This window comes from Salvelinus alpinus, chromosome 15 (assembly GCF_045679555.1).
Source record: "Salvelinus alpinus chromosome 15, SLU_Salpinus.1, whole genome shotgun sequence".
Lineage (NCBI taxonomy): Eukaryota > Metazoa > Chordata > Actinopteri > Salmoniformes > Salmonidae > Salvelinus > Salvelinus alpinus.
The window spans coordinates 27,179,426-27,207,413 of NC_092100.1; the positions used below are offsets into that span (position 1 = coordinate 27,179,426).

A 27,988-nucleotide genomic window follows, 5' to 3' on the forward strand; every position below is an offset into this window, starting at 1 on the left:
TATCCCAAACAGAAGCCATGGATTACAGGCAACATCCGCATTGAGCTGAAGGCTAGAGCTGCTGCTTTCAAGGAGTGGGAGACTAATCCGGACGCTGATAAGAAATCCCGCTCTGCCCTCAGATGAACAGTCAAACAAGCAAAGCGTCAATACAGGATTAAGATTGAATCCTACTACACCGGCTCTGACACTCGTCGGATGTGGCAGGGCTTGAAAACGATTACGGACGACAGAGGGAAACCCAGATGCAAGCTGCCAGTGACGCGAGCCTACCAGACGAGCTAAATGCCTTTAATGCTTGCATCGAGACAAGCAACACTGAAGCATGCACGAGAGCACCAGCTGTTCTGGATGACTGTGTGATAACGCTCTCGGTAGCCGATGTGAACAAAACCTGTAAAAAGGTCAACATTCACAAAGCCGCAGGGCCAGACGGCTTCCCAGACATGTACTCAAAGCATGCGTGGACCAACTGTCAAGTGTCTTCACTGACATTTTCAACCTCTTCCTGGCCGAGTCTGTAATACCTACATGCTTCAAGCATGTCTGTGCCCCAGGAAGTGAAGGTAACCTGCCTAAATTACCGACCCGTGGCACTCACGTCGGTAGCCATGAAGTGCATTAAAAGGCATGGCTCACATCAACAGCATCCTCCCAGACACCCTAGACCCACTCCAATTCGCATACCGCCCCAACAGATCCACAGATGACGCAATCTCAATTGCACTCCACACGCCCTTTCTCACCTGGACAAAAGAGAATGCTGTTCATTGACTACAGCTCAGCGTTCAACACCATAGTACCCATGGAGCTCATTACTCAGCTAAAGACTCTGGGACTAAACATTTCCCTCTGCATCTGGATCCTGGACTTCTTACCACCTGGCTGCCCCCAGGTGGTAAGAGTAGGCAACAATACGTCTGCCACTCTGATCCTTAACACTGGGGCCCCTCAAGTGTGTGTACTTGGTCCTCTCTTGTATTCCCTGTTCACCCATGACTGCGTGGCCAAGCATGACTCCAACACCACCATTAAGTTTGCTGACGACACAACAGTGGTAGGCCTGATCACCCACAACGATGAGGCGGCCTATAGGGAGGAGGTCAGAGAACTGGCAGTGTGGTGCCAGGACAACAACCTCTCCCTCAATGTGAGCAAGACAAAGGAGCTGATCGTGGACTACAGGAAAAGGCGGGCAGAACAGGCCTCCATTAACATCGACAGGACTGTAGTGGAGCGGGTCAAGGGTTTCAAGTTCCTTGGTGTCCACATCAGTTGTGGACACCAGACAGTCGTGAAGAGGGCATGACAAAACCTTTTCCCCCTCAGAAGACTGAAAAGATTTGGCATGGGCCCCCAGATCCTTAAAAGGTTCTACAGCTGCACCATCGAGAGCATCCTGATTGGTTGCATCACCGCCTGGTATGGTAACTGCTCGGAATCTGACCGTAAGGCGCTACAGAGGGTAGTGGGAACGGCCCAGTACATCACTGGGGCCAAGCTTCCTGCCATCCAGGACCTACAGTGGGGAGAACAAGTATTTGATACACTGCCGATTTTGCAGGTTTTCCTACTTACAAAGCATGTAGAGGTCTGTAATTTTTATCACAGGTACACTTCAACTGTGAGAGACGGAATCTAAAACAAAAATCCAGAAAATCACATTGTATGATTTTTAAGTAATTAATTTGCATTTTATTGCATGACATAAGTATTTGATACATCAGAAAAGCAGAACTTAATATTTGGTACAGAAACCTTTGTTTGCAATTACAGAGATCATACGTTTCCTGTAGTTCTTGACCAGGTTTGCACACACTGCAGCAGGGATTTTGGCCCACTCCTCCATACAGACCTTCTCCAGATCCTTCAGGTTTCGGGGCTGTCGCTGGGCAATACGGACTTTCAGCTCCCTCCAAAGATTTTCTATTGGGTTCAGGTCTGGAGACTGGCTAGGCCACTCCAGGACCTTGAGATGCTTCTTACGGAGCCACTCCTTAGTTGCCCTGGCTGTGTGTTTCGGGTCGTTGTCATGCTGGAAGACCCAGCCACGACCTATCTTCAATGCTCTTACTGAGGGAAGGAGGTTGTTGGCCAAGATCTCGCGATGCATGGCCCCATCCATCCTCCCCTCAATACGGTGCAGTCGTCCTGTCCCCTTTGCAGAAAAGCATCCCCAAAGAATGATGTTTCCACCTCCAAGCTTCACGGTTAGGATGGTGTTCTTGGGGTTGTACTAATCCTTCTTCTTCCTCCAAACACGGCGAGTGGAGTTTAGACCAAAAAGCTCTATTTTTGTCTCATCAGACCACATGACCTTCTCCAATTCCTCCTCTGGATCATCCAGATGGTCATTGGCAAACTTCAGACGGGCCTGGACATGCGCTGGCTTGAGCAGGGGGACCTTGCGTGCGCTGCAGGATTTTAATCCATGACGGCGTAGTGTGTTACTAATGGTTTTCTTTGAGACTGTGGTCCCAGCTCTCTTCAGGTCATTGACCAGGTCCTGCCGTGTAGTTCTGGGCTGATCCCTCACCTTCCTCATGATCATTGATGCCCCACGAGGTGAGATCTTGCATGGAGCCCCAGACCGAGGGTGATTGACCGTCATCTTGAACTTCTTCCATTTTCTAATAATTGCGCCAACAGTTGTTGCCTTCTCACCAAGCTGCTTACCTATTGTCCTGTAGCCAATCCCAGCCTTGTGCAGGTCTACAATTTTATCCCTGATGTCCTTACACAGCTCTCTGGTCTTGGCCATTGTGGAGAGGTTGGAGTCTGTTTGATTGAGTGGGTGGACAGGTGTCTTTTATACAGGTAACGAGTTCAAACAGGTGCAGTTAATACAGGTAATGAGTGGAGAACAGGAGGGCTTCTTAAAGAAAAACTAACAGGTCTGTGAGAGCCGGAATTCTTACTGGTTGGTAGGTGATCAAATACTTATGTCATGCAATAAAATGCGAATTAATTACTTAAATATCATACAATGTGATTTTCTGGATTTTTGTTTTAAATTCCGTCTCTCACAGTTGAAGTGTACCTATGATAAAAATGACAGACCTCTACATGCTTTGTAAGTAGGAAAACCTGCAAAATCGGCAGTGTATCAAATACTTGTTCTCCCCACTGTATATAATAGGTGGTGTCAGAGGAAAGCTCTCAAGACTCAAGTCACCCAAGTTATAGACTGTTTTTTCTGCTACCGCATGGCAAGCGGTACCGGAGCGCCAAGTCTAGGACCAAAAGGCTCCTCAACAGCTTCTTCCCTCAAGCTATTAGACTGCTGAACAATTCATAAATATCGCCACCGGACAATTTACAATGACACCCCCCCCTCTCTTGTACACTGCTGCTACTCGCTGTATGTTTGTTACCTATGCATAGTCACTTAGCCCCCACCTACATGTACAGATTACCTCAACTAGCCTGAACCCCTGCACACTGACTCGGTACAGATGCACCCTGTATATAGCATCGTTATTGTTATTGTTATTGCTTTATCTTGGCCAGGTCGCAGTTGTAAATGAGAACTTGTTCAGTGTTGCTTGCCAGCCTACCTGGTTAAATAATGGTGAAATAAAATAAAACACTTTTTATTAATACTTTTTATTTTATTCTACTTGGTAAATATTTTCTTCTTCTTGAACTGCACTGTTGATTAAGGGCCTGTCAGTAAGCATTTCACATTAAAGTTTACATGTGTTGTATTTGCCGCATGTGGCAAACAAAGTTTGATTTGATTTGCTCTCGAGTCCTTGCACATAGCATCTGAATAGACATATCAGTCGTTCATCACCCTTCTTTTAATATTTTACAAATTAGTCAACTTTCAGTCATTCCTTCTGCTTAGAATAGTGTGGAGAGCAAATAGTAGGAACAAGCAACACTTTTATTGTTAAAAACATATATTTTATATGTTCTGTTTTGCACAGGGGTTCATTTTTTTAGGCTTAGACCAGGTAGCCAAATTGATTGTGTTGCACGTCAACCTCGTTTGACCCTGATATACAGTACCTGTCAAAAGTTTGGACACATATGGAATTATGTAGTAACCAAAAAAGTGTTAAACAAATTTATATTTGAGATTCTTCAAAGTAGCCACCCTTTGCCTTGATGATAGCTTTGCACACTCTTGGCATTCTCTCAACCAGCTTCATACGCTGCTGCTATTGTCTTATCTATCCTATTGCCTTGTCACTTTACCCCTCACTTTACCCATACTCCTACCCAGTGCTTAAACTCTTAGTTTTGGAGTGTTTCGTTCCGGTGCCTATTTGCCAGGATCTGGTACCTCTCATGGCATGAAAAAAAAATTATATCACAGAGCTAGAATGCGATTCACTTTATATGATCTCCCTCTCTCTGCTCTGATAGACATGAGCCTGCAAGTCTCATCTCTCCAGCGTAGCACTTCATCATTTATTTCCTTATAGAATCATATCTGTGGGAACCGTGCTGCAGCACCTGTGATACATTTTAATACATTTGCAAAAGTTATAGAGTTAGGCCTACTGCTGTCTGTTCAGAAAGAAATAAAATCATTCAGAATACTACACCAGCGTCTTTAAATAAATAGCCGAGCTGTGAATTGTGTGTAGCCCAATCACAAGGGGTTGTGTTCTAGGTTACTGTCCTGCTGAAAGGTGAATTCATCTCCCAGTGTCTGGTGGAAAGCAGACTGAACCAGGTTTTCCTCTAGGATTTAGACTGTGCTTAGCTCCATTCCCTTTATTTTTTTATCCTGAAAGACTCCCCAGTCCACCTTTTGTCAATAGGGGGTGCTGTTAGCACTTTATTTTTTTTGACATTGCCAAATTAAACTGCCTAGTAGTCAATTCTTGCTCGTACAATTTATTTATTTATTTATATTATTGTTGTTATTGGATAGAAAACACTCTCTAGTTTCTATAACCGTTGGAATTATGTCTCTGAGTGGAACAGAACTCTATCTACAGCACTTTCCCTGACAGGGAGTGAGATTTCAGAAATCTTGGCCTCTGGTCCCAGGTCAGTTTTAATGTCCCTGTGAATGCTATGAGGATACAAACACTGCCTACACCTTCCTCTGGATGTCAGTAAGTGGTGACAATTTGAATGGAGTCGATTGTGCAATCAGGGCCTGTATAAAACAGAAAAGACCGGAAGTAGCTTTCTTTTGGATCCTGCGCTGGACGCATGAAGGGCGTCGGACCGACCCCTTTCCAAGCCTTGGTTTAGCCAGTAATATATCGCCGGTCATGTTTTTACTTGTTATAGGTGTTAAAAACATCATAAGGTAGTTAATTTAAACCGTTTTATAGCAATTTATATCCGTTTAGTGCGATTTTGAGGCATTTATTTGTGACGCTCTTCCATGAGCTGGGCACGTTTCCTGTACATACCGAACGTTATTGGCCATTTCGACGGGACAAGAGGACATCTTTCGACCAAAAGACGATTAGACCGGAGAAAGGATACTTTGCCCAAGATTCTGATGGAAGAACAGCTCACAGTAAGAACTATTTATGATGATAAATCGCTGTTCTGTTGAAAAATTTTAAACGCATATATCGCCATTTTGTTATGTGTAGCTTCGCTTGGCGGACCCGGTATTGCACAGTAAGGATAATTTTAGAAATGTAAGTCAGCGATTGCATTAAGAACTAATTTGTCTTTCGATTCCTGTCAACCCTGTATTTTTTAGTCAAGTTTATGATTAGCTATCGATTAGACAGATCACTCTCAAAGATAGCGCCCGACATTTTCAGGCCAGTTTTGCTACTATTCTCATTGTATAACCACGTTTTTTTGTGGCTAAATATGCACATTTTCGAACAAACTCTATATGTATGTTGTAATATGATGTTACAGGAGTGTCATCGGAAGAATTCTGAGAAGGTTAGTGAAAAAATTAATATATTTTGGTGATCATAACGTTATCGCTCCCGTTGCCTTAGATTCATGCTGGGGTAAAGTTTGCACATGTGGTATGCTAATATAACGATTTATTGTGTTTTCGCTGTAAAACGCTTAGAAAATCTGAAATATTGTCTGAATTCACAAGATCTGTGTCTTTCCATTGCTATGCTTTGTCTATTTTTATGAAATGTTTTATGATGAGTAAATTGGTAATACACGTTGCTCTCTGTATTTATTCTAGTCGAGTTGTGATGGTGGGTGCAATTGTAAACTATGATTTCTACCTGAAATATGCACATTTTTCTAACAAAAACTATCCTATACAATAAATATGTTATCAGACTGTCATCTGATGAGGTTTTTTCTTGGTTAGTGGCTATCAATATCTTTATTTGGCCGAATTGGTGATAGCTACTGGTGGAGAGAAAAAATGGTGGACAAAGAAAAATGGTGTCTTTTGCTAACGTGGTTAGCTAATAGATTTACATATTGTGTCTTCCCTGTAAAACATTTTAAAAATCAGAAATGATTGCTGGATTCACAAGAAGTGGATCTTTCATCTGGTATCTTGGACTTGTGATTGAATGATATTTAGATGCTACTATTTACTTGTGACGCTATGCTAGCTATGCTATTCAGCTTTTTTACTGGTGGGGGGTGGGGGGTGCTCCCGGATCCGGGTTTCTGACTCGGTAGAAGTTAACGATTACAAGCATACCCATAACATGATTGTCATGTATACTCCCTCTCCGGCCTCTAGGTCATCAGGCTCCTGGACTCCATCACGTCCTAGATTACCTTCCCTATATCTGTCACTCCCCTTGGTTCTTTCCTCAGGTGTTATTGACTCAGTTTCATGTTGGTGTGTTGTTTATGTTTCGTGTTTATTGTTTTGTTTATTTATTAAAAAATTCACTCCCTGTACTTGCTTCCCGACCTTCAGCGCACTCGTTACAGAATAACACCTCACCTAAGGGAAGCATCAGGGAGTGTTTTTTGTTTCTGTGTCAGTGTAAATGACCTCGGGCTCGGGAGCCGCTACAGGCTCTCATGCCTCAGCCGGATCGCCAAGCCTCCCATCCTTCATTACATTTACATTTAAGTCATTTAGCAGACGCTCTTATCCAGAGCGACTTACAAATTGGCTCGTTGGGCTTTCATGCCCCCAGTCGGCTCGTCGGACTTTCATGCCTCAGCCTGATCGCCACGCTCCCCTGCCATAGCCGGCTCGTCAGGCTTTCATGCCTCTGTCGGATCGCCAGGCTCCCCTGCTTCCACCGGCTCGTCAGGCTCTCATTCCTCAGCCGGATTGCCAGGCTCCCCTGCCTAAACCGATCTGTCAGGTTCCCGCACTCCAGCCGGCTCGATAGGTTCCCGCGCCTCAGCCGGCATGACATGTTCCTGCGCTTCAGCAGGAGTGACTGATCCCCGGGTTCGTCCCCTTTGTCGGCATCGTGCGGCTGGAGCTGCACGTCGGGGAGGGCGTACTGTCACGTATACTCTCTCTCCGGCCTCTAGGTCATCAGGCTGCTGATTATCACTCCCTGTACTTGCTTCCTGACTCTCATCGCACTCGTTACAATGATGCAGCCACCACTATGCTTGAAAATATGGAATGGTACTCAGTAAGGTGTTGTATTGGATTTGCCCCAAACATAACACTTTCTATTCAGTACAAAAACGTAATTGCTTTGACTTTTTATTTCTCAGTATTACTTGTGTGTCTTGTCGCAAAGAGGATGCATGTTTTGGAATTTGTATTTTGTTACAGGCTTCCATCTTTTCACTCTGCCAATTAGGTTAGTAACTACAGTGTTGTTGAGCCATCCTCAGTTTACTCCTATCACAGCCATTAAACCCTGTAACAGTTTTAAAGTCACCATTGGCCTTATTGTGAAATCGGTTTCCTTCCTCTCCGGCAACTAAGTTAGGATGGACGCCTGAATCTTTGTAGTGACTAGGTGTATTGATACAAGATCCAAAGTGTAATTAATAACTTCACCATGTTCAAAGGGATATTCAATGTCTTCGTTTTTACCCATCTACCAATAGGTGCCCTACTTTGTGAGGCATTGGAGATCCTCCCTGGTCTTTGTGTCTGAATCTGTGTTTGAAATTCACTGCTCGACTGAGTAACCTTACAGATAATTGTATGTGTGGGGTACAGAGATTAGGTAGTCATTAAACATGTTAAACACTATTATTGCACACAGTGAATCCATGCAACTTATGTGACTTGCTAAGCACATTTTTACTCCTGAACTTACAGTTGAAGTCGGAAGTTTACATACACCTTAGCCAAATACATTTAAACTAAATTTTTCACTATTCCTGAAATTTAATCCTAGTAAAAATACCCTGTCTTGGGTCAGTTAGGATCACCACTTTATTTGAATAATGTGAAATGTCAGAATAATAGTAGAGAGAATGATGGGTGGGTCAGAAGTTTACATACACTCAATTAGTATTTGGTAACATTACCTTTAAATTGTTTAACTGGGTCAAACTTTTTGGGTAGCCTTACACAAGCTTCCCACAGTAACTGAGTCAGGTGTGTAGGCCTCCTTGCTCGCACACGCTTTTTCAGTTCTGCCACAAATTTTCCTTAAGCCATTTTGACACAACTTTGGAAGTATGCTTGGGGTCATTGTCCATTTGGAAGACCCATTTGCGACCAAGCTTGAACTTCCTGACTGATGTCTTGAGATGTTGCTTCAATATATACACGTCATTTTCCGTCTCCCTGATGCCATCTATTTTGTGAAGTGCAGCAGTCCCTCCTGCAGCAAAGCACCACCACAGCATTGATTTCCCCTTGATGTCAAGCAAAGAGGCACTGAGTTTGAAGGTAGGCCTTGAAATACACCCACAGGTACACCTCCAATTGACTCAAATGATGTCAATTAGCCTATCGGAAGCTTCTAAAGCCATGACATAATTTTCTGGAATTTTCCAAGCTGTTTAAAGGCACAGTCAACTTACTGTATATAAACTTCTGACCCACTGAATTGTGATACAGTGAATTATAAGTGAAATAATCTGTCTGTAAACAATTGTTGGAAAAATTACTTGTGTCATGCACAAAGTAGATGTCCTAACCGACTTGCAGAAACTATAGTTTGTTAACAAGACATTTGTGGAGTGGTTGAAAAACGAGTTTTAATGACTCCAACCTAAGTGTATGTACACTTCCGACTTCAACTGTATCTAGGCTTGCCATAACAAAGGGGTTAAATACTCAATCAATACATTTCAGATTTAAATTATTTTTTTATTTTTTTATTATTCCATGTTGACATTATGGGGTATTGTGACAAGGTCAGTGACCAAAAATCTGAATTTAAATCAATTTTAAATTCAGGCTGTAACACAACAAAATGTGGAAAAAGTCAAGGGATGTGAATATTTTCTGAAAGCACAGTAGCTACCTCAATTACCTCGTACCCATGCATTTTGACTCAGTACTGGTACTCCCTGTATGTAGCACACACAAACACTTACACTGTCACACCTTCTCCCCTTTATTCTCTGTCACTGCTCTCTATATGCTCTTTCTCCACCTCCACCTCACATCTTCCCCTGTCCTCATTCTCCTCTAGCCTCAGGTGAAAGCTGTGGCACTTCAAAGTCCATTTCACTGGCAAAAACAGATCAAAAGACATAAAAGTCCCCAAAAGAGAGAGAGAGAGAAATTAATACAGAGAGACACAGATAAAAGAGAGAGCAAGACAGTAAAGTACACTCTGAAAAAAAGGTGTTATCTACAGTGGTTCCTCCTTTAAAAGTTGCGAGCTTACACCGCGGGACTTAGAGGTACCCAGCGTCACGGCTTCATTGCACCAGACCACCGCAAGGGGGAGTTAGAGCGCTCATTATGCATTTGGGTCCCAAGGTTTTTGTATGACCAATGATATTGGGGAGGCAGGTAGCCTAGTGGTTAGAGCGTTGGACTAATAACTGAAAGGGTGCAAGATCGAATCCCTGAGTGGACAAAGTAAAAATCTGTCATTCTGCCCCTGAACAAGGCAGTTAACCTACTGTTCCTAGGCTGTCATTGAAAATAATAATTTGTTCTTAATCTTGACGCTAGGGGTCAGATATATATTTTTTTAAATAACGTTCCCAAGGTAAACAGACTATTTCTCAGGTCCAGATCGTAGAATATGCATATAATTTACAGATTAGGATAGAAAACACTCCAAAGTTTCCAAAACTGTCAAAATATTGTCTGTGACTATAACAAAACTGATTCTGCAGGCGAAAACCTGAGAAAATCTAACCCGGAAGTGATTTATTTTTATTTTTTTATCTGTTTCCTGGTCCGTCTTTCTTCCATTTAAAGGGGTTTCAGGCTTTTATTTTGAAAAATGAGCGAGATTTTTCAAAACTAGTCAGGTGTCCTCTGAATAGTTCCTGCGCGCGAGAGGGGTAGCTCTCCATTTTCTTTTTCTCTCTTATTGAATAGATTATGGTCCGGTTGAAATATTATCGATTATGTTTGTTAAAAACAACCTGAGGATTGATTATAAAAAACATTTGACATGTTTCTACGACCTTTACGGATACTTTTTGGAATTTTCGTCAAACGGAACGAGGCTTTGGTTTTCTGAACATAACGCGCAACCCAAACGGCGTTTTTTTGTTATAAAAGTAATATTTATCGAACAAAAATAACATTTGATGTATAACTGGGAGTCTCGTGAGTGCAAACATCCGAAGATTATCAAAGGTAAGAGATTAATTTTATTGCTTTTCTGACTTTCGTGACCAAGATAACCAAGCTAATATAAGGCTAACTGTTCTAGCATTGATTGATACACTCACAAAAGCTTGGATTTCTTTCGCTGTAAAGCATATTTTCAAAATCTGACACAATAGGTGGATTAACAACAAGCTAAGCTCTGTTTTGGTATATTTAACTTGTGATTGCATGATTATAAATATTTTTAGTAATATTTTTGAATCTGATACGTTTGGGAATTTTCTTCTGCCTTTCAGGACCGGAACGAGGCTGTCGTTTTCTGAACATAACGCGCAACCCAAATGGCGTTTTTTTGTTATAAAAGTACGATTTATCGAACAAAAAGAACATTTGTGTGTAACTGGGAGTCTCGTGAGTGCAAACATCCGAAGATTATCGAAGGTAAGCGATTAATTTTATTGCTTTTCTGACTTTCGTGACCATGCTAATTTGGGGCTGGCTGTTCTAGCATTGATTGATACACTCACAAAAGCTTGGATTTCTTTCGCTGTTAACTTCTCTAGGATAGGGGGCAGAATTTTCACTTTTGGATAAATAGCGTGCCCAATTTCAACTTCCTTCTACTCATCCCCAGAATATAAGATATGCATATTATTAGTAGATTTGGATAGAAAACACTCTGAAGTTTCTAAAACTGCTTGAATCATGTCTGTAAGTATAACAGAACTTATGTAGCAGGCAAGACCCCGAGGACTAACCATAATTTCTTTTTTTTAAGTCACTGTCTGTTCAATGAGGTTTCATTGGAATACTGGATTTCTAATCACCCTGTTTTCAGTTCCTACCGCTTCCACTGGATGTCACCACTCTTTGGAAATAGGTTGAGGTTATTCCTTTGTGTAATGAAGAAGTAAGGCCACCTGGAAACAGTGTAACGTCATGTGTACTGTTTGAGAGTTGCGCAAGACTAGAAAAGTAGCGTTAGTTTGTTGATCTCCTGTATTGAAAACAGATAGACCCGTCTTCAATTTGATTGATTATTAACATTTAAATATACATTAAGTTGTATTACAAAAGTAGTTTGAAATGTTTTGGCAAAGTTTAGAGGTAATTTTTGAGATATTTTGTAGTGACTTTGCGCAAACTGGAAGCTGTTTTTATCTGGATCAACCGCGCCAAATAAATGGACAATTTGGATTTATATGGACGGAATTAATCGAACAAAAGGACCATTTGTGATGTTTATGGGACATATTGGAGTGCCAACAAAATAATCTCGTCAAAGGTAAGGCATGATTTATATTTTACTTCTGCGTTTTGGGTCGTGCCTGCAGTGTTGAAATATACTACACTCTCTTTGTTTACTGTTGTGCTATCATCAGATAATAGCATCTTATGCTTTCGCCGAAAAGCCTTTTTGAAATTTGACATGGTGGCTGGATTCACAACAAGTGTAGCTTTAATTTGGTATCTTACATGTGTGATGTAATGAAAGTTTGATTTTATATCATTTTTTTGAATTTGGCGCTCTACATTTTCCCTGGCTATTGGCCAAGTGGGACGGTAGCGTCCCACATATCCTAGAGAAGTGAAGCATATTTTCAAAATCTGACACGATAGGTGGACTAAAAACAAGCTAAACTGTGTTTTGGTATATTTCACTTGTGATTGCATGATTATAAATATTTTTAGTAATATTTTGCGCCCTGCAATTCAGCGGTTGTTTAGGAAAATTATCCCGTAAAAGGGATCCGTAGAGAAGTTAACTGACTTGCCTAGTTAAATAAAGGTATTAAAATTAAAACAAAATATTGACAGGTTCCAATGACGAATTTGACGTAAGCCGCTGGTGACTTTCTTCAGCAAAGATGGCTGACAAAACATTACGGTGGAAGCAAATGTAAGTAATTACGAGTCAAGTTAAAAATGTACAATTGAGAGGAATATGTTAGTTATGTAGAGACAAACGATTGTGCATATTTTTTTGTCATGAAGTTAATTTACGAAAATCGCTACTTAGCAAGTTAGCTGACTAGCTAACATTAGCCAGCTAGCTAGCTAGTGTTATGACATGAGTATGACATTGTAATTCATGTTGTTTCATGTTTTAGGGACTCCTGAGAAAACCAGCAAACCAGGCTGTCGTCTTGTGAAACAGTAGATGTAAAGAATCTTGCTAGCTAAAGCATTTACTGCAAATTGAATGTACAATTGTGTAAGCTTGCCTCGCTTATACTTTAGTAGAAGTAACATAGCTAGCTGTAACGGCTGTCACCTGAGGAGGAGAAGTTTGAAGGATCGGACCAATGCGCAGCGTGGTATGTGTCCATAACGTTTATTTCAAAACATAAACTGAACACTATGAAATACGAAACAATAAATGTGAACATGAACGAAACCGAAAAGAGTACCGTGTGGCAACAAACACTCACACGGAAACAAACACCCACCCAACACAGGTGGAAAAAGGCTACCTAAATATGGTTCTCAATCAGGGACAACAATAAACAGCTGCCCCTGATTGAGAACCATATCAGGCCAAACACAGAAATAGAAAATCATAGAAACACAAACATAGACTGCCCACCCCAACTCACGCCCTGACCATACTAAATAAAGACAAAACAAAGGAAATAAAGGTCAGAATGTGACACTAGCTAACTATTTACTTGCTTATTGTGTAGCGGAGGATAAAAATAACTGTATGCCTATGGATGTATAGCTAGCTACAGTATGTAGCCGATCTGTGTATGGACCCTAAAACGTTTGGTATGAATATTAGTTCAGAACCTATCTATGAACCTCAGCTATCATAGTTGTTGTATCGACTTCAAGTCTGAATGGCAATAATAAAGCCTATGGATTGAGTAGAATATAATAACTTTATTGTGCCAAGAATGCAAGTCCTATATACATGTAGTTATTACCATGCATGAGATCCCCACATTGTAGCCTGTACATTGAATATATTTACTGATCATGTACTCTTTCTTGGCAAATAAACGTGCGGTTCAGGTATGAATCTCTGTGAGACATACTTTTTCAGTCATATCCAATACCAGCTGTATCAAACTCCATCCTTTGAATAATGCTGTGTCTGCATGTATGTATTACAATTATACACTTCAACAGTGTTTACCACTCCTGTTCCTGGGACATCAGTGATTACACATTGTAACTATACAATAAACTAGAAGCATGATTTAACTAAAGGCTGATTTGTAATTCATATATACAGAAAAGAAAACATTAAACCACACTTCCTATGCATATCTAACTCCCTTCATCTGCATTAATCTGAGGACACAAGATAGGTGTAGTATTTCAATGAGATACTTAATTCCAGCCAGTGGATAATGTAAAATGCTTTATTGGAATTTCATTATCCAGGTGTTATAAATACATAATACATGCATTATACATATTATAATTGTAATATTATATTATGAATACAAATTCAATCTGTACTTCAATGCACATACAGTGTGTATTATAAAAAAAGAGGAAGAAAGAAGAGGTGGAGAGAGAGGTGTAGAAGACAGAAAGGGAAAGAGGAAAGAGCAGAGAAGACAGCATTGTAACGTCTGCTTCCAACTCGTAGATCCCCTGAACGCAGCTCACTTTCCAGCCCATTTTCCAGCTCACACTATCAAACACCTACATCCCCTGAACGCAGCTCACTCTCCAGATCCCAATCACCTGAATTCTAATCACCTCTTCACACCTGTATGTCATTATCACACAGTATTTAGTTCAGTTCTTTGCATCCCATCATCTTTCCACCTCATAGTTTTTGCCTGCCTCACTAACGACGCCTTTTGCCTATTCCCTGCCTGTACTTTAGCCTATCGGATGTCCTGTTATCTACGTATTGCCTGATCTCCCGGACTACTTTACTAGCCTTTTCCCTGCCTGTACTGTTACCCTTTTGGACCCCTGTGTATGACCTTCTGCCTGCCCCTGGACCCAGATACCTGCCTCCTCCTGTGGGCCTTTGCAATAAACACCTGCTGCGTCCTGCGCTTGAAACCAGCTCTTTGTCTCCCCTCATATTCATTACAAGCATTTGATTAATGAATTACAGTGCTACCCTAATATTTTCTCAGTTCATCACAATTACATAGTGTCTCTAGCGGTGTCTCCTAACCAGCCTTGGGCCCCCAGTTGACCCAAAGGTTATCTTAAGAGCGGGTGAGGTGGCGATGACTGGACTGGCTTCCTCTCTCACATCATAACATACCCACAGACTAGAGACAGATGGATAGAGAGAGAGCATGATTAAGATCTGTTTTTTGTTATTCTAACACAGTCAGTCATCATCATCATCAGGAGTTGAAATTCTAAACTGACCTTGGATTATTAACTCTGGAACTACTACATCTTTATCTGTATTTCAACGTAAAGCATCTCTTTAATAATACTTCCTGTTGACCTGACCAAGTGACCTCTCATCTATGATCATGCTGTGCCCTCAATGTCAGACAGGTGAGATGCGGGAGGGGTTTACCAACACAGCTGATATAACCTAGAGGATTTAGGGAGAAGGGGGAGAGGGATGAAGTGAAGGAGAGAGACTGTTATTGAGAAAATAAGGTAGTTAAAGAGACTGTGTTCAACAGGAATCTGTGTGTGTGTAGTCTCACCAAATGTCCACACTAAATGGCTACAGAGTACTTTATGCTGAAAAACAAACACATGAGGACAAACAATAGAAGATAATGTCATTATTATACTTTTACATTACCAGATCATTGTGAATTACTAAAGTATAATATCCCTTATAACAAATCACAACAACATTGGATAGACAGATACATGTGTAGCATGTGACAATGGCAGGAGGATAGCGTCCCAAATTAATACATACAGTGGGGAGAACAAGTATTTGATACACTGCCGGTTTTGCAGGTTTTCCTACTTACAAAGCATGTAGAGGTCTGTAATTTTTATCATAGGTACACTTCAACTGTGAGAGACGGAATCTAAAACAAAATTCCAGAAAATCACATTGTATGATTTTTAAGTAATTAATTTGCATTTTATTGCATGACATAAGTATTTGATCACCTACCAACCAGTAAGAATTCCGGCTCTCACAGACCTGTTAGTTTTTCTTTAAGAAGCCCTCCTGTTCTCCACTCATTACCTGTATTAACTGCACCAGAAAATCACATTGTATGATTTTTAAGTAATTAATTTGCATTTTATTGCATGACATAAGTATTTGATACATCAGAAAAGCAGAACTTAATATTTGGTACAGAAACCTTTGTTTGCAATTACAGAGATCATACTTTTCCTGTAGCTCTTGACCAGGTTTGCACACACTGCAGCAGGGATTTTGGCCCACTCCTCCATACAGACCTTCTCCAGATCCTTCAGGTTTCGGGGCTGTCGCTGGGCAATACGGACTTTCAGCTCCCTCCAAAGATTTTCTATTGGGTTCAGGTCTGGAGACTGAGTAGGCCACTCCAGGACCTTGAGATGCTTCTTACGGAGCCACTCCTTAGTTGCCCTGGCTGTGTGTTTCGGGTTGTTGTCATGCTGGAAGACCCAGCCACGACCCATCTTCAATACTCTTACTGAGGGAAGGAGGTTGTTGGCCAAGATCTCGCGATACATGGCCCCATCCATCCTCCCCTCAATACGGTGCAGTCGTCCTGTCCCCTTTGCAGAAAAGCATCCCCAAAGAATGATGTTTCCACCTCCATGCTTCACGGTTGGGATGGTGTTCTTGGGGTTGTACTCATCCTTCTTCTTCCTCCAAACACGGTGAGTGGAGTTTAGACCAAAAAGCTCTATTTTTGTCTTATCAGACCACATGACCTTCTCCCATTCCTCCTCTGGATCATCCAGATGGTCATTGGCAAACTTCAGACGGGCCTGGACATGCGCTGGCTTGAGCAGGGGGACCTTGCGTGCGCTGCAGGATTTTAATCCATGACGGCGTAGTGTGTTACTAATGGTTTTCTTTGAGACTGTGGTCCCAGCTCTCTTCAGGTCATTGACCAGGTCCTGCCGTGTAGTTCTGGGCTGATCCCTCACCTTCCTCATGATCATTGATGCCCCACAAGGTGAGATCTTGCATGGAGCCCCAGACCGAGGGTGATTGACCGCCATCTTGAACTTCTTCCATTTTCTAATAATTGCGCCAACAGTTGTTGCCTTCTCACCAAGCTGCTTGCCTATTGTCCTGTAGCCCATCCCAGCCTTGTGCAAGTCTACAATTTTTCCCTGATGTCCTTACACAGCTCTCTGGTCTTGGCCATTGTGGAGAGGTTGGAGTCTGTTTGATTGAGTGTGTGGACAGGTGTCTTTTATACAGGTAACGAGTTCAAACAGGTGCAGTTAAAGAAAAACTAACAGGTCTGTGAGAGCCGGAATTCTTACTGGTTGGTAGGTGATCAAATACTTATGTCATGCAATAAAATGCAAATTAATTACTTAAAAATCATACAATGTGATTTTCTGGAATTTTGTTTTAGATTCCGTCTCTCACAGTTGAAGTGTACCTATGATAAAAATTACAGACCTCTACATGCTTTGTAAGTAGGAAAACCTGCAAAATCGTCAGTGTATCAAATACTTGTTCCCCTCACTGTAAATACCACTTGAAGCTTGATGATGACTTGATAATTTTAATCTGTTGTGTAGTGCTAAGGCAAAAACCAAAATGTGCACCCCTTTTAGTCCCCAGGACCAGGACTGAGAACCGCTGCTCTTCATTGGGACCTCTTAATCTGCAGACAGGCTTTCACAGTTCTCTGTATCTGAGGACAGAAAACATCACAAGAAATAGACTTCATTATACTCAAATTAGACAGCACTGAATATGATGTTCTCTGTCCTCACTTCTAAGGACTGGAACTACACAAAAGTACCTGCTCTATCCAGAATAGCCTACTCTCTCATGTTGACAGCTGGGCCTGCTATCCTTTCACCCTCCTCCATGGCTGTTAGCTAGCTAACTACACATGTATTTTACAGTGTTAAATATTTCAAGATAGCTAGCTAATATGATGTTAGGTAACTGGTCAAATGTATTTAACTTAGCTAGCTATCTGTACTGTATGTAAACTAGCTAGCTACGTTAGCAGCTCATTTTAGTTAAAATGCTCTGTAGCTAGTTACTGTAGCTAATAATACATTGTTTTTAAAAAGAAAATCGAAATGTGTTTACTTACTTGAATAGGTTCTCCCAGCCATGTGGACAACTGGAAACAGGGCAGCAAAGTTTGTTTGTCACCAGAGCGGTTTAGAACATATTACTATTTGCCTGTGAATAACCAGACCTTCATACAAACTTGCTATACCGAATTCTTGAAGCACAACCGAAGGTGCTGCCCTATCCTTCCAGCACGCCCACAAGCGAGCCGCTCAGGCGGAGAATGAAGCGTGGAAGAGGGCGAGGCACGAGATGGGAGTAACAATCTGTCACGACTTCCGCTGAAGTTGGTGCCTCTCCTTGTTCGGGCGGCGTTCGGCTTTCTAGCTGCTACCGATCTACGTTTTTTATTCCATTTGTTTTGTCTTGATTGTACACACCTGGTTCCCATTACGTTATAAATTATTCCCTATTTAACCATCTAGTTCCCACATGGTTTTGTGCGTGTTTGTTCTTTGTTTAGTGTTCTAAACTTCTGTCAGCTGGTGTGTTTTCCCTGCGTGGAAATTTTGTTGTTTCTTTTCGAGTAAAGTACGTCTTTTACTCAGTTCTGTGTCCTGCGCCTAACTCCGTCCTAACTGCTGCACATTTGAACATGACACAATCCAGGCTATTTAACAAGTGGAAAGGGGAAATATTATTATTATTATTAACCCTGCATTATAATTACATAAAAGCCCCTTAGATATTCTGTGTTTCGACAGCTGGAGGCATTTTGTTTTTCACAAGTGGACTGTAACAGGCTGTGAATTCTGCAAACAACGTTTCTAGGGTGGGATATTAGCTGAACAATAGACTATTCAACCTTTACTAAAGAATTGTCTAATAGCCGAGCTAGGTGTGAAAAACCCCCCTCCCCAACTTGCAACAAATCATTTGTTTAGACCTTTCTAAGGCATTGCATCTCAGTGCAAGAGGCATTACTACAGTCCTTGGTTCAAATACAGGCTGTCTCACATCCGACCATGATTGGGAGTGCCATAGGGCGGTGCACAATTGACCCAGCGTCATCCGGGTTTGGCCGGGGTAGGCCGTCAGTGTAAATAAGAATTTGTTCTTACCTGACTTTCCTAGTTAAATAAAGGTTGAATGTAAAAAACAACTGTTGGCAAGCACAGTGCAATCAATAGGAGGTGAACAGTGGCTGGTGCTGAAAATATAGCTAACTTGTTATGCAGAGTTAAAGATAAAGTAGAAATTCTACACCAGTCGAGCATTTCATTTCAACAATAATCTTCATTTTATTTTGACTATACAAACAACAAGAGGGCTTAATTAGAGTTTATTTATTTGGAGGCTAGACCTACATTGTTGCAGGTTCGATACCCGTGCCGGCCACCACCGGGAGACCCATGAGGTGGCTTTTGGTTTAAATTTAGAATCCTCCAATCCTCTACATGTAATTATTGGCGGAGAGTCACGTCATATTTTTTGATATACTGTAGGCCTACCGTAGGCGACATGAGTCTCACTGGTGTTGAGTAATGTGCTGTTAAAAGTGGTGTTGGTCTTATTTATTTAAAGAGCATATTGAAGTTAGAAGCAACAGGGTTTGAAGCAAAAGCCTACAACTATTTTAGCACAGTTTTGTGCTGCTCTGAGACAAGCATGGGGACTGGTCTTGATAAATCAATGAGATTTTTATTTTCACTATATCTCCGTTTGGTTATTGGTTAGACTAGAATAAAAAAATGAGGTTGCAGAAATGTTATGCTCTTAGTGTAACCTTTATTTAACTAGGCAAGTCAGTTAAGAACACAATCTTATTGACAAGGACAGCCTACTCCTTCCTCCCCGTTGGAGAATTGAACCCCGGTCTCCCACGTGCAATGCCTGAACAACATTGAGTACTGTACTGCCGGCCGTCACGTTGTACAGCGCCATATTTTCCGTTCCATCCTAACGGAAACCCTGAGGGTTTTCGTTTTTTCTTGGTAGAGAACACATTAATAATAATCAAATTAAATAAGCAAGTACCAGTCAAAAGTTTGGACACACCTACTCATTCCAGGATTTAAAAAAAACTATTTTCTACATTGTATAATAATAGTGAAGACATCACAACTATGAAATAACACATATGGAATCATTTAATAACGACTTCTTATTTACAAGGACAGCCTACTCCTTCCTCTCTGTCGGGGAATTGAACACCGGTCTCCCCTGTGCCGGCATTCTCTAGTACAGCCATTATTGAAGTTACTTGAGGTCACCGAGAAAGTCTGGACATGGCCTACTCTCCCTTATCTTCTTATGCCAGCAGCATACCACCCTGCATACCACTGCTGGCTTGCTTCTGAAGCTAAGCAGGGTTGGTCCTGGTCAGTCCCTGGATGGGAGACCAGGTGCTGCTGGAAGTGGTGTTGGAGGGCCAGTAGGAGGCACTCTTTCCTCTGGTCTAAACAAAGATCCCAATGCCCCAGGGCAGTGATTGGGGACACTGCTCTGTGTAGGGTGCCGTCTTTCGGATGGGACGTTAAACGGGTGTCCTGACTCTCTGAGGTCATTAAAGATCCCATGGCACTTATCGTAAGAGTAGGGGTGTTAACCCCGGTGTCCTGGCTAAATTCCCAATCTGGCCCTCAAACCATCATGGTCACCTAATAATCCCCAGTTTACAATTGGCTCTTTCATCCCCCTCCTCTCCCCTGTAACTATTCCCCAGGTCGTTGCTGCAAATGAGAACGTGTTCTCAGTCAACTTACCTGGTAAAATAACGGTAAAATAAATAAATAAATAAAATAAAATAAAATTATGGCTGCAGTCCCGTTAACGGGATCGATATGACAACAGCCAGTCAAAGTGCAGGGCGCCAAATTCAAAAAACAGAAATCTCATAATTAAAATTCCTCAGACATTCATGTGTCTTATATCATTTTAAAGGTAATCTTGTTGTTAATCCCACCAAAGTGTCCGATTTCAAATAGGCTTTTCAGCGAAAGCACTACAAACGATTATGTTAGGTCACCACAAAACCACAATAACCACAGCCATTTTTCCAGCTAAAGATAGCTTTCACAAAAACCAGAATAGAGATAAAATGAATCACTAAACTTCGATTATTTTCATCAGATGACACTCATAGGACTTCATGTTACACAATACATGCATGTTTTGTTTGATTGTTTGATCTGAGTTTACATTGAGGCTAGTTGCAAAAACATCAAGTGACTTTGCATAGCCACATCGTTTCAACAGAAATACTCAACATAAATATAAATAATAATACAAGTAATACACATAGAATTATAGATATACCTCTCCTTAATGCAACCGCTGTGTCAGATTTCAAAAAAACTTTACGGAAATATAAACCATACAATCATCTGAGACGGAGCTCAGATGATTAGCCAAATTAGCCACCATGTTGGACTCAACAGAAACCAGAAAATACATGATAAATGTTTCCTTACCTTTGATGAATTCATCAGAATGCAGTCCTAGGAATCCCAGGTCCACAATAAATGCTTGATTTGTTCATTCATGTCCGTTATTTATGTCAAATTAGCTACTTTCGAATTGTTTACCAAATACCCTAACCAAAGTCTCAAAGCGCGACCACTATAACGTGACGAAATGTCCAAACGTTCCGTTACAGTCAGTAGAAACATGGCAAACGATGTACTGAATCAATCTTTAGAATGTTGTTAACATACATCTTGAATAACGTTCCAACCGGAGAATTAAATCGACTTCAATTGAGAGATGGAACGGAGCTGCCTCTCACGTGAACGCGCGTGTTGAATGCATGTTCACCTCTGGCACCTCATACTAAATTCTGTCTCCTTCGACCCCCCTTCACATTATAGTCATCAGACTTAGTTCTATTGACTGTTGACATCTAGTGGAAGCCGTAGGAAGTGAAAACCCATCCATATCTCTCTGTATTTTGAATAAGAGCTTGGTTGAAAATATGGCACCCCCAGAAAAAATCCAAACAGGAAGTGGAACTTCTCAGGTTTTTGCCTGCCATATGAGTTCTGTTAATCTCACAGATGTAATTCAAACAGTTTTAGAAACGTTAGAGTGTTTTCTATCCAATACTAATAATAATATGCATATATTAGCAACTGAGACTGAGGAGCTGGCCGTTTACAATGGGCACCTTTCATACAAGCTACTCAATACTGCCCCTTCAGCCATAAGAAGTTATGTAAGGAATTAGGCACTTTCCCATGTTTACTACAGTATGTATTTTAGGCTATGTTTTCTTGTCAGACTACAGATTAGCCTAATAAACAAATGCAGGTGGCTTATATCGTCAAAATGCTTTAAATGTTTTGTTATCCAAATGTAAAAGTATATACTGTACACTACTGTATTTCTTCATCAACATCTTTATGCTTTTGTAAATAAATACAGATGTGGATTTGGTTATGGATCCATAGCAAATTACTATGGGAATAAATATCACTGAATTACAGAAATATTGGAACAAAGTTTGCTCATGAATGCAAACAAATGGTTGCTTACTGGAAAATACTCTATCAAACACACATGGTCACGTTGTATAGCGTCATTATGGCTATTAGCAGGGCTATATGTTGGCCTTTATAAATATTATTTTGGCCTTTATTCAGATTACAATCGCTCACTTTCTTTTTTTTTTTTAAACAAAATAATTTCCAAAATATCGTTAGATATAGCCTTCCCGTCTATTTCAGCACTGTTTCGCGCTGCTCTGAGACAAGCATGGAGAAACAAACATTTTCAACTATATTCCATGATATTCTTAAAATACACAGTTGGAGTCGGATATTTACATACACCTTAGCCAAATACATTTACAGTCAGTTTTTCACAATTCCTGACATTAAATCCTAGTAAAAATTCCCTGTCTTAGGTCAGTTAGGATCACCACTTCATTTTAAGAACGTGAAATGTCAGAATAATAGTAGAGAGAATGATTTATTTCAGTGTTTATTTATTTCATCACATCAGAAGTTTACATACACTGAATTAGTATTTGGTAGCATTGCCTTTAAATTGTTGAACTTGGGTCAAACGGTTCGGGTAGCCTTCCAGAAGCTTCCCACAATATGTTGGGTGAATTTCGGCCCATTCCTCCTGACAGAGCTGGTGTAACTGAGTCAGGTTTGTTGGCCTCCTTGCTCGCACACGCTTTTTCAGTTCTCCCACACATTTTCTATAGGATTGAGGTCAGGGCTTTGTGATGGCCACTCCAATATCTTGACTTTGTTGTCCTTAAGCCATTTTGACACAATTTTGGAAGTATGCTTGGGGTCATTGTCCATTTGGAAGACCCATTTGCGACCAAGCTTGAACTTCCTGACTGATGTCTTGAGATGTTGCTTCAATATATACACATCATTTTCCAGCCTCATGATGCTATCTATTTTGTGAAGTGCAGCAGTCCCTCCTGCAGCAAAGAAACCCCCCGAAACCCCCCGAAACCCCCCGAAACCCCCCGTGCTTCACGGTTGGGATGGTGTTCTTCGGCTTGCAAGCTTTCCCCTTTTTCCTCCAAACATAACGACGGTCATTATGGCCAAACAGTTCTATTTTTGTTTCATCAGATCAGATGACATTTCTACAAAAAGTACGATCTTTGTCCCCATGTGCAGTTGCAAACCGTAGTCTGGCTTTTTTATGGCGGTTTTGGAGCAGTGGCTTCTTCCTTGCAGAGCAGCCTTTCAGGTTATGTCGATATAGGACTTGTTTTACTGTGGTTATAGATACTTTTGTACGTGTACCTCCCACATCTTCACTAGATCCTTTGCTGTTGTTCTGGGATTGATTTGCATTTTTCGCACCAAAGTACATTTATCTCCAGGAGACAGAATGCGTCTCCTTCCTGAGCGGTATGAACTCCCGTGGTGTTTATAGTTGCGTACTATTGTTTTTACAGATGAACGTGGTACCTTCAGGTGTTTAGAAATTGCTCCCAAGGTAGAACCAGACTTTTGGAGGTCTACATTTTTTGTCTGAGGTCTTGGCTGATTTCTTTTGATTTTCCCATGATGTCAAGGAAAGAGGCACCGAGTTTGAAGGTAGGCCTTGAAATACATCCACAGATACACCTCAAATGATGTCAATTAGCCTAGCAGAAGCTTCTAAAGCCATGACATCATTTTCTGGAATTTTCCAAGCTTTTGAAAGGCACAGTCAACTTAGAGTATGTATTCTTCTCACCCACTGAAATTGTCTGTCTGTAAACAATTGTTGGAAATATTACTTGTGTCATGCACAAATTAGATGTCCTAACCGACTTGCCAAAACTATAGTTTGTTAACTTCTTGCCGCACGGATCCCTTTTACGGGATCATTTTCGTAAACAACCGCTGAATTGCAGCGCGCCAAATTCAAAAATAATACAAAAAATATTTATAATCATGGAATCACAAGTGAAATATACCAAAACACAGCTTAGCTTGTTGTTAATCCACCTATCATGTCAGATTTGCTTTACAGCGAAAGCAATCCAAGCGTTTGTGAGTGTATCAATCACTGCTAGAATAGCTAGCCTTAAATTAGCATGGTCACGAAAGTCAGAAAAGCAATACAATTAATTGCTTACCTTTGATAATCTTCGGATGTTTGCACTCACGAGACTCCCAGTTACACAATAAATGTTATTTTTGTTCGATAAAGATTAGTTTTATAACCAAAAACCGCCATTTGGTTTGTGCGTTATGTTCAGAAAACCACAAGCTCGTTCCGGTCCACTGCTTTTAACCAGGGCAAGGTGACCGGAAACATGACTGAATACAAACAGTGTAGCTATTCCCTCCGCAAGGCAATCAAACAAGCTAAGCGTCAGTATAGAGACAAAGTAGAGTTGCAATTCAACGGCTCAGACACAAGAGGTATGTGGCAGGGTCTACAGTCAATCATGGATTACAAAAAGAAAACCAGCCCCGTCGCGGACCAGGATGTCTCGCTCCCAGACAGACTAAATAACTTCTTTGCTCGCTTTGAGGACAATACAGTGCCACTGACACGGCCCGCTACCAAAACCTGCGGACTCTCCTTCATTGCAGCCGACATGAGTAAAACACTTAAACGTGTTAACCCTCGCAATGCTGCAGGCCCAGACGGCATCCCCAGCCGCATCCTCAGAGCATGCGCAGACCAGCTGGTTGGTGTGTTTACGGACATATTCAATCAATCCTTATCCCAGTCTGCTGTTCCCACATGCTTCAAGAGGGCCACCATTGTTCCTGTTCCCAAGACGGCTAAGGTAACTGAGCTAAATGACTACCGCCCCGTAGCACTCACTTCCGTCATCATGAAGTGCTTTGAGAGACTAGTCATTGACCATATCACCTCCACCCTACCTGACACCCTAGACCCACTCCAATTTGCTTACCGCCCCAATAGGTCCACAGACGACGCAATCGCAACCACACTGCACACTGCCCTAACCCATCTGGACAAGAGGAATACCTATGTGAGAATGCTGTTCATCGACTACAGCTCAGCATTTAACACCATAGTACCCTCCAAACTCGTCATCAAGCTCGAGACCCTGGGTCTCGACCCCGCATTGTGCAACTGGGTACTGGACTTCCTGACGGGCCGCTCCCAGGTGGTGAGGGTAGGTAACAACATCTCCACCCTGCTGATCCTCAACACTGGGGCCCCACAAGGGTGCTTTCTGAGCCCTCTCCTGTACTCCCTGTTCACCCACGACTGCATGGTCATGCACGCCTCCAACTCAATCATCAAGTTTGCGGACGACACTACGACACTAATTTGACTGCTTGATTACCAACAGCGACGAGACGGCCTACAGGGAGGAGGTGAGGGCCCTCGGAGTGTGGTGTCAGGAAAATAACCCCACACTCAACGTCAACAAAACAAAGGACATGATTGTGGACTTCAGGAAAGAGCAGAGGGAGCACCCCCCTATCCACATCGACGGGACAGTAGTGGAGAGGGTAGTAAGTTTTAAGTTCCTCGGCGTACACATCACGGACAAACTGAATTGGTCCACCCACACAGACAGCGTTGTGAAGAAGGCGCAGAAGCCTCAGGAGGATGAAAAAATTTGGCTTGTCACCAAAAGCACTCACAAACTTCTACAGATGCACAATCGAGAGCATCCTATCGGGCTGTATCACCGCCTGGTACGGCAACTGCTCCGCCCACAACCGTAAGGCTCTCCAGAGGGTAGTGAGGTCTGCACAACGCATCACTGGGGGCAAACTACCTGCCCTCCAGGACAACTACACCACCCGATGTCACAGGAAGGTCATAAAGATCATCAAGGACAACAACCACCTGAGCCACTGCCTGTTCACCCCGCTATCATCCAGAAGGCGAGTACCTGTCAGTACAGGTGCATCAAAGCAGGGACCGAGAGACTGAAAAACAGCTTCTATCTCAAGGCCACCAGACTGTTAAACAGCCACCACTAACATCGAGTGGCTGCTGCCAACATACTGACTCAACTCCAGCTCACTTTAATAATGGAAATTGATGGAAATTTATCAAAAATGTATCACTAGCCACTTTAAACAATGCCACTTAATATAATGTATATGTACTGTATATACTGTACTCTATATCATCTACTGCATCTTGCCATCTTTATGTAATACATGTATCACTAGCCACTTTAAACTATGCACTTTTATGTTTACATACTGTACCATGTGATGTACCATCACTCATTCATATATCTTTATGTACATATTCTTTATCCCTTTACACTTGTGTGTATAAGGTAGTAGTTGTGGAATTGTTAGGTTAGATTACTCGTTGGTTATTACTGCATTGTCGGAACTAGAAGCACAAGCATTTCGTTACACTCGCATTAACATCTGCTAACCATGTGTATGTGACAAATAATATTTGCTTTGATTTGATTTGGTGGTCAAACTAGCACTAACTTGCATTAATGTAATAAATGGCTGACAATTAAATAATGTGCCATAGAATGCTGCAACAGCCCGCAAGGTGTGCTGCAGTATGCATCAACTTTTAATGGAGGAACCACTGTAGAACCTAAAAGGGTTATTTGGCTGTCCTTGTAGGAGAACCATTTGAAGAACCATTTTGGATTCCATGTAAAACCCTTTCCACAGAGGGCCTGATATCTATGGCCTGATATATTTACATTCAAATCTTTAAAATTTGATGTAACACCAACAATTCACGAGCTGTAGCATCACACATTTAGCATACATCTCTGCTTAAAGCCAATAAAGCAATCACAAATTTCCCCTTTTGTAAAGCAAGATAAATTCACCTACACGTAATGGCTCCCCAAGGCTGCCAGGGAACAATTTGACTGTTACACACAGCAAAAAGTAATAGACCTCCTAGACACAGAGAATAGAGTTGACCTGAACACGCCTCTCTAGTAATAGGCCACCCTGGTGACAGAGGAATAATTGGACTGTTTACAGAAAGTTGACAGCCAGACAGGCAGTTTTATAAGAGGCGGTTGGCTGACATGCATAAGATGATAAATAGGGTGTCTGGTGATAGACAGGGCGGGACAGTTGAGGGATGGAGGGATGGAGAGAGAGGTGAGAGCTGAAACAGATGGAGAGATGTCTGGAAACCATGAGCCGTGCTGTCATGCCAGGCTACACTTCTGATAGGTCATCTTTGTTAAATCACCTTGTCACACTTACAGTACATGGAGAAGCTCACTGAGAAGAATCTCTCTCTTTCAATACCATAGACAAACTCTGAAGTTGAGAGATGGTAAAGAGGTGAAAAGAGAGAGAACAAACTTCCTTGTACATGATCGTTTTTGAATCCTGACTGCCCGCCTTGACCAGTTTCAATCAATAACAAAGGGGAGCATCTGTGGAATCAACACCTGATGAGATTTACTGCACATTAACATACCTGCACACATTGTTGTCAAGCTGGCAGTCAGTGTGGACCTAATGTCCACGCTGAATGTGTGGAACTCCGAATGCTGCAGAATGTTCTACCTGGTGCAGCTTGATGACCTCATCACTCACCTGATGCTCTGTGATTGGAGGACGTCTGGGTCGGTGGCATTGAGTAAGGCCACGAAGCTTCCCAGGGGTACGTTCTCCATCTTGGTGACCTGGAGGGGGTCGGGGAAGAAGACGGGTCCTTCGTTCACATCCAGGATGGTGATGTGTACGGTGGCTGTAGAACTGGAGCCGTAGCCCACATCTGGCACCAGGGGGTCCTCGTTCTCCACCTTGATCAGCAGCGTGTGGAACACTAAGCTCTCATAGTCTAGAGGCTGGAGGAGGAGAGGAGAGGAAAGG

The 27,988-nt window shown here is 41.8% G+C and overlaps 1 protein-coding gene across 1 annotated transcript in view; it reads right to left on the reverse strand.

Annotated features, from left to right (window-relative positions):
* Positions 1-27,988, reverse strand: part of LOC139539869 (cadherin-13-like) — a 704,975-nt gene that overhangs the window by 106,078 nt on the left and 570,909 nt on the right. The window contains exon 11 of the mRNA XM_071343218.1: positions 27,710-27,963. Coding sequence (XP_071199319.1) covers positions 27,710-27,963 — 254 coding nt within the window. The remainder of the gene's footprint in view (positions 1-27,709; positions 27,964-27,988) is intronic.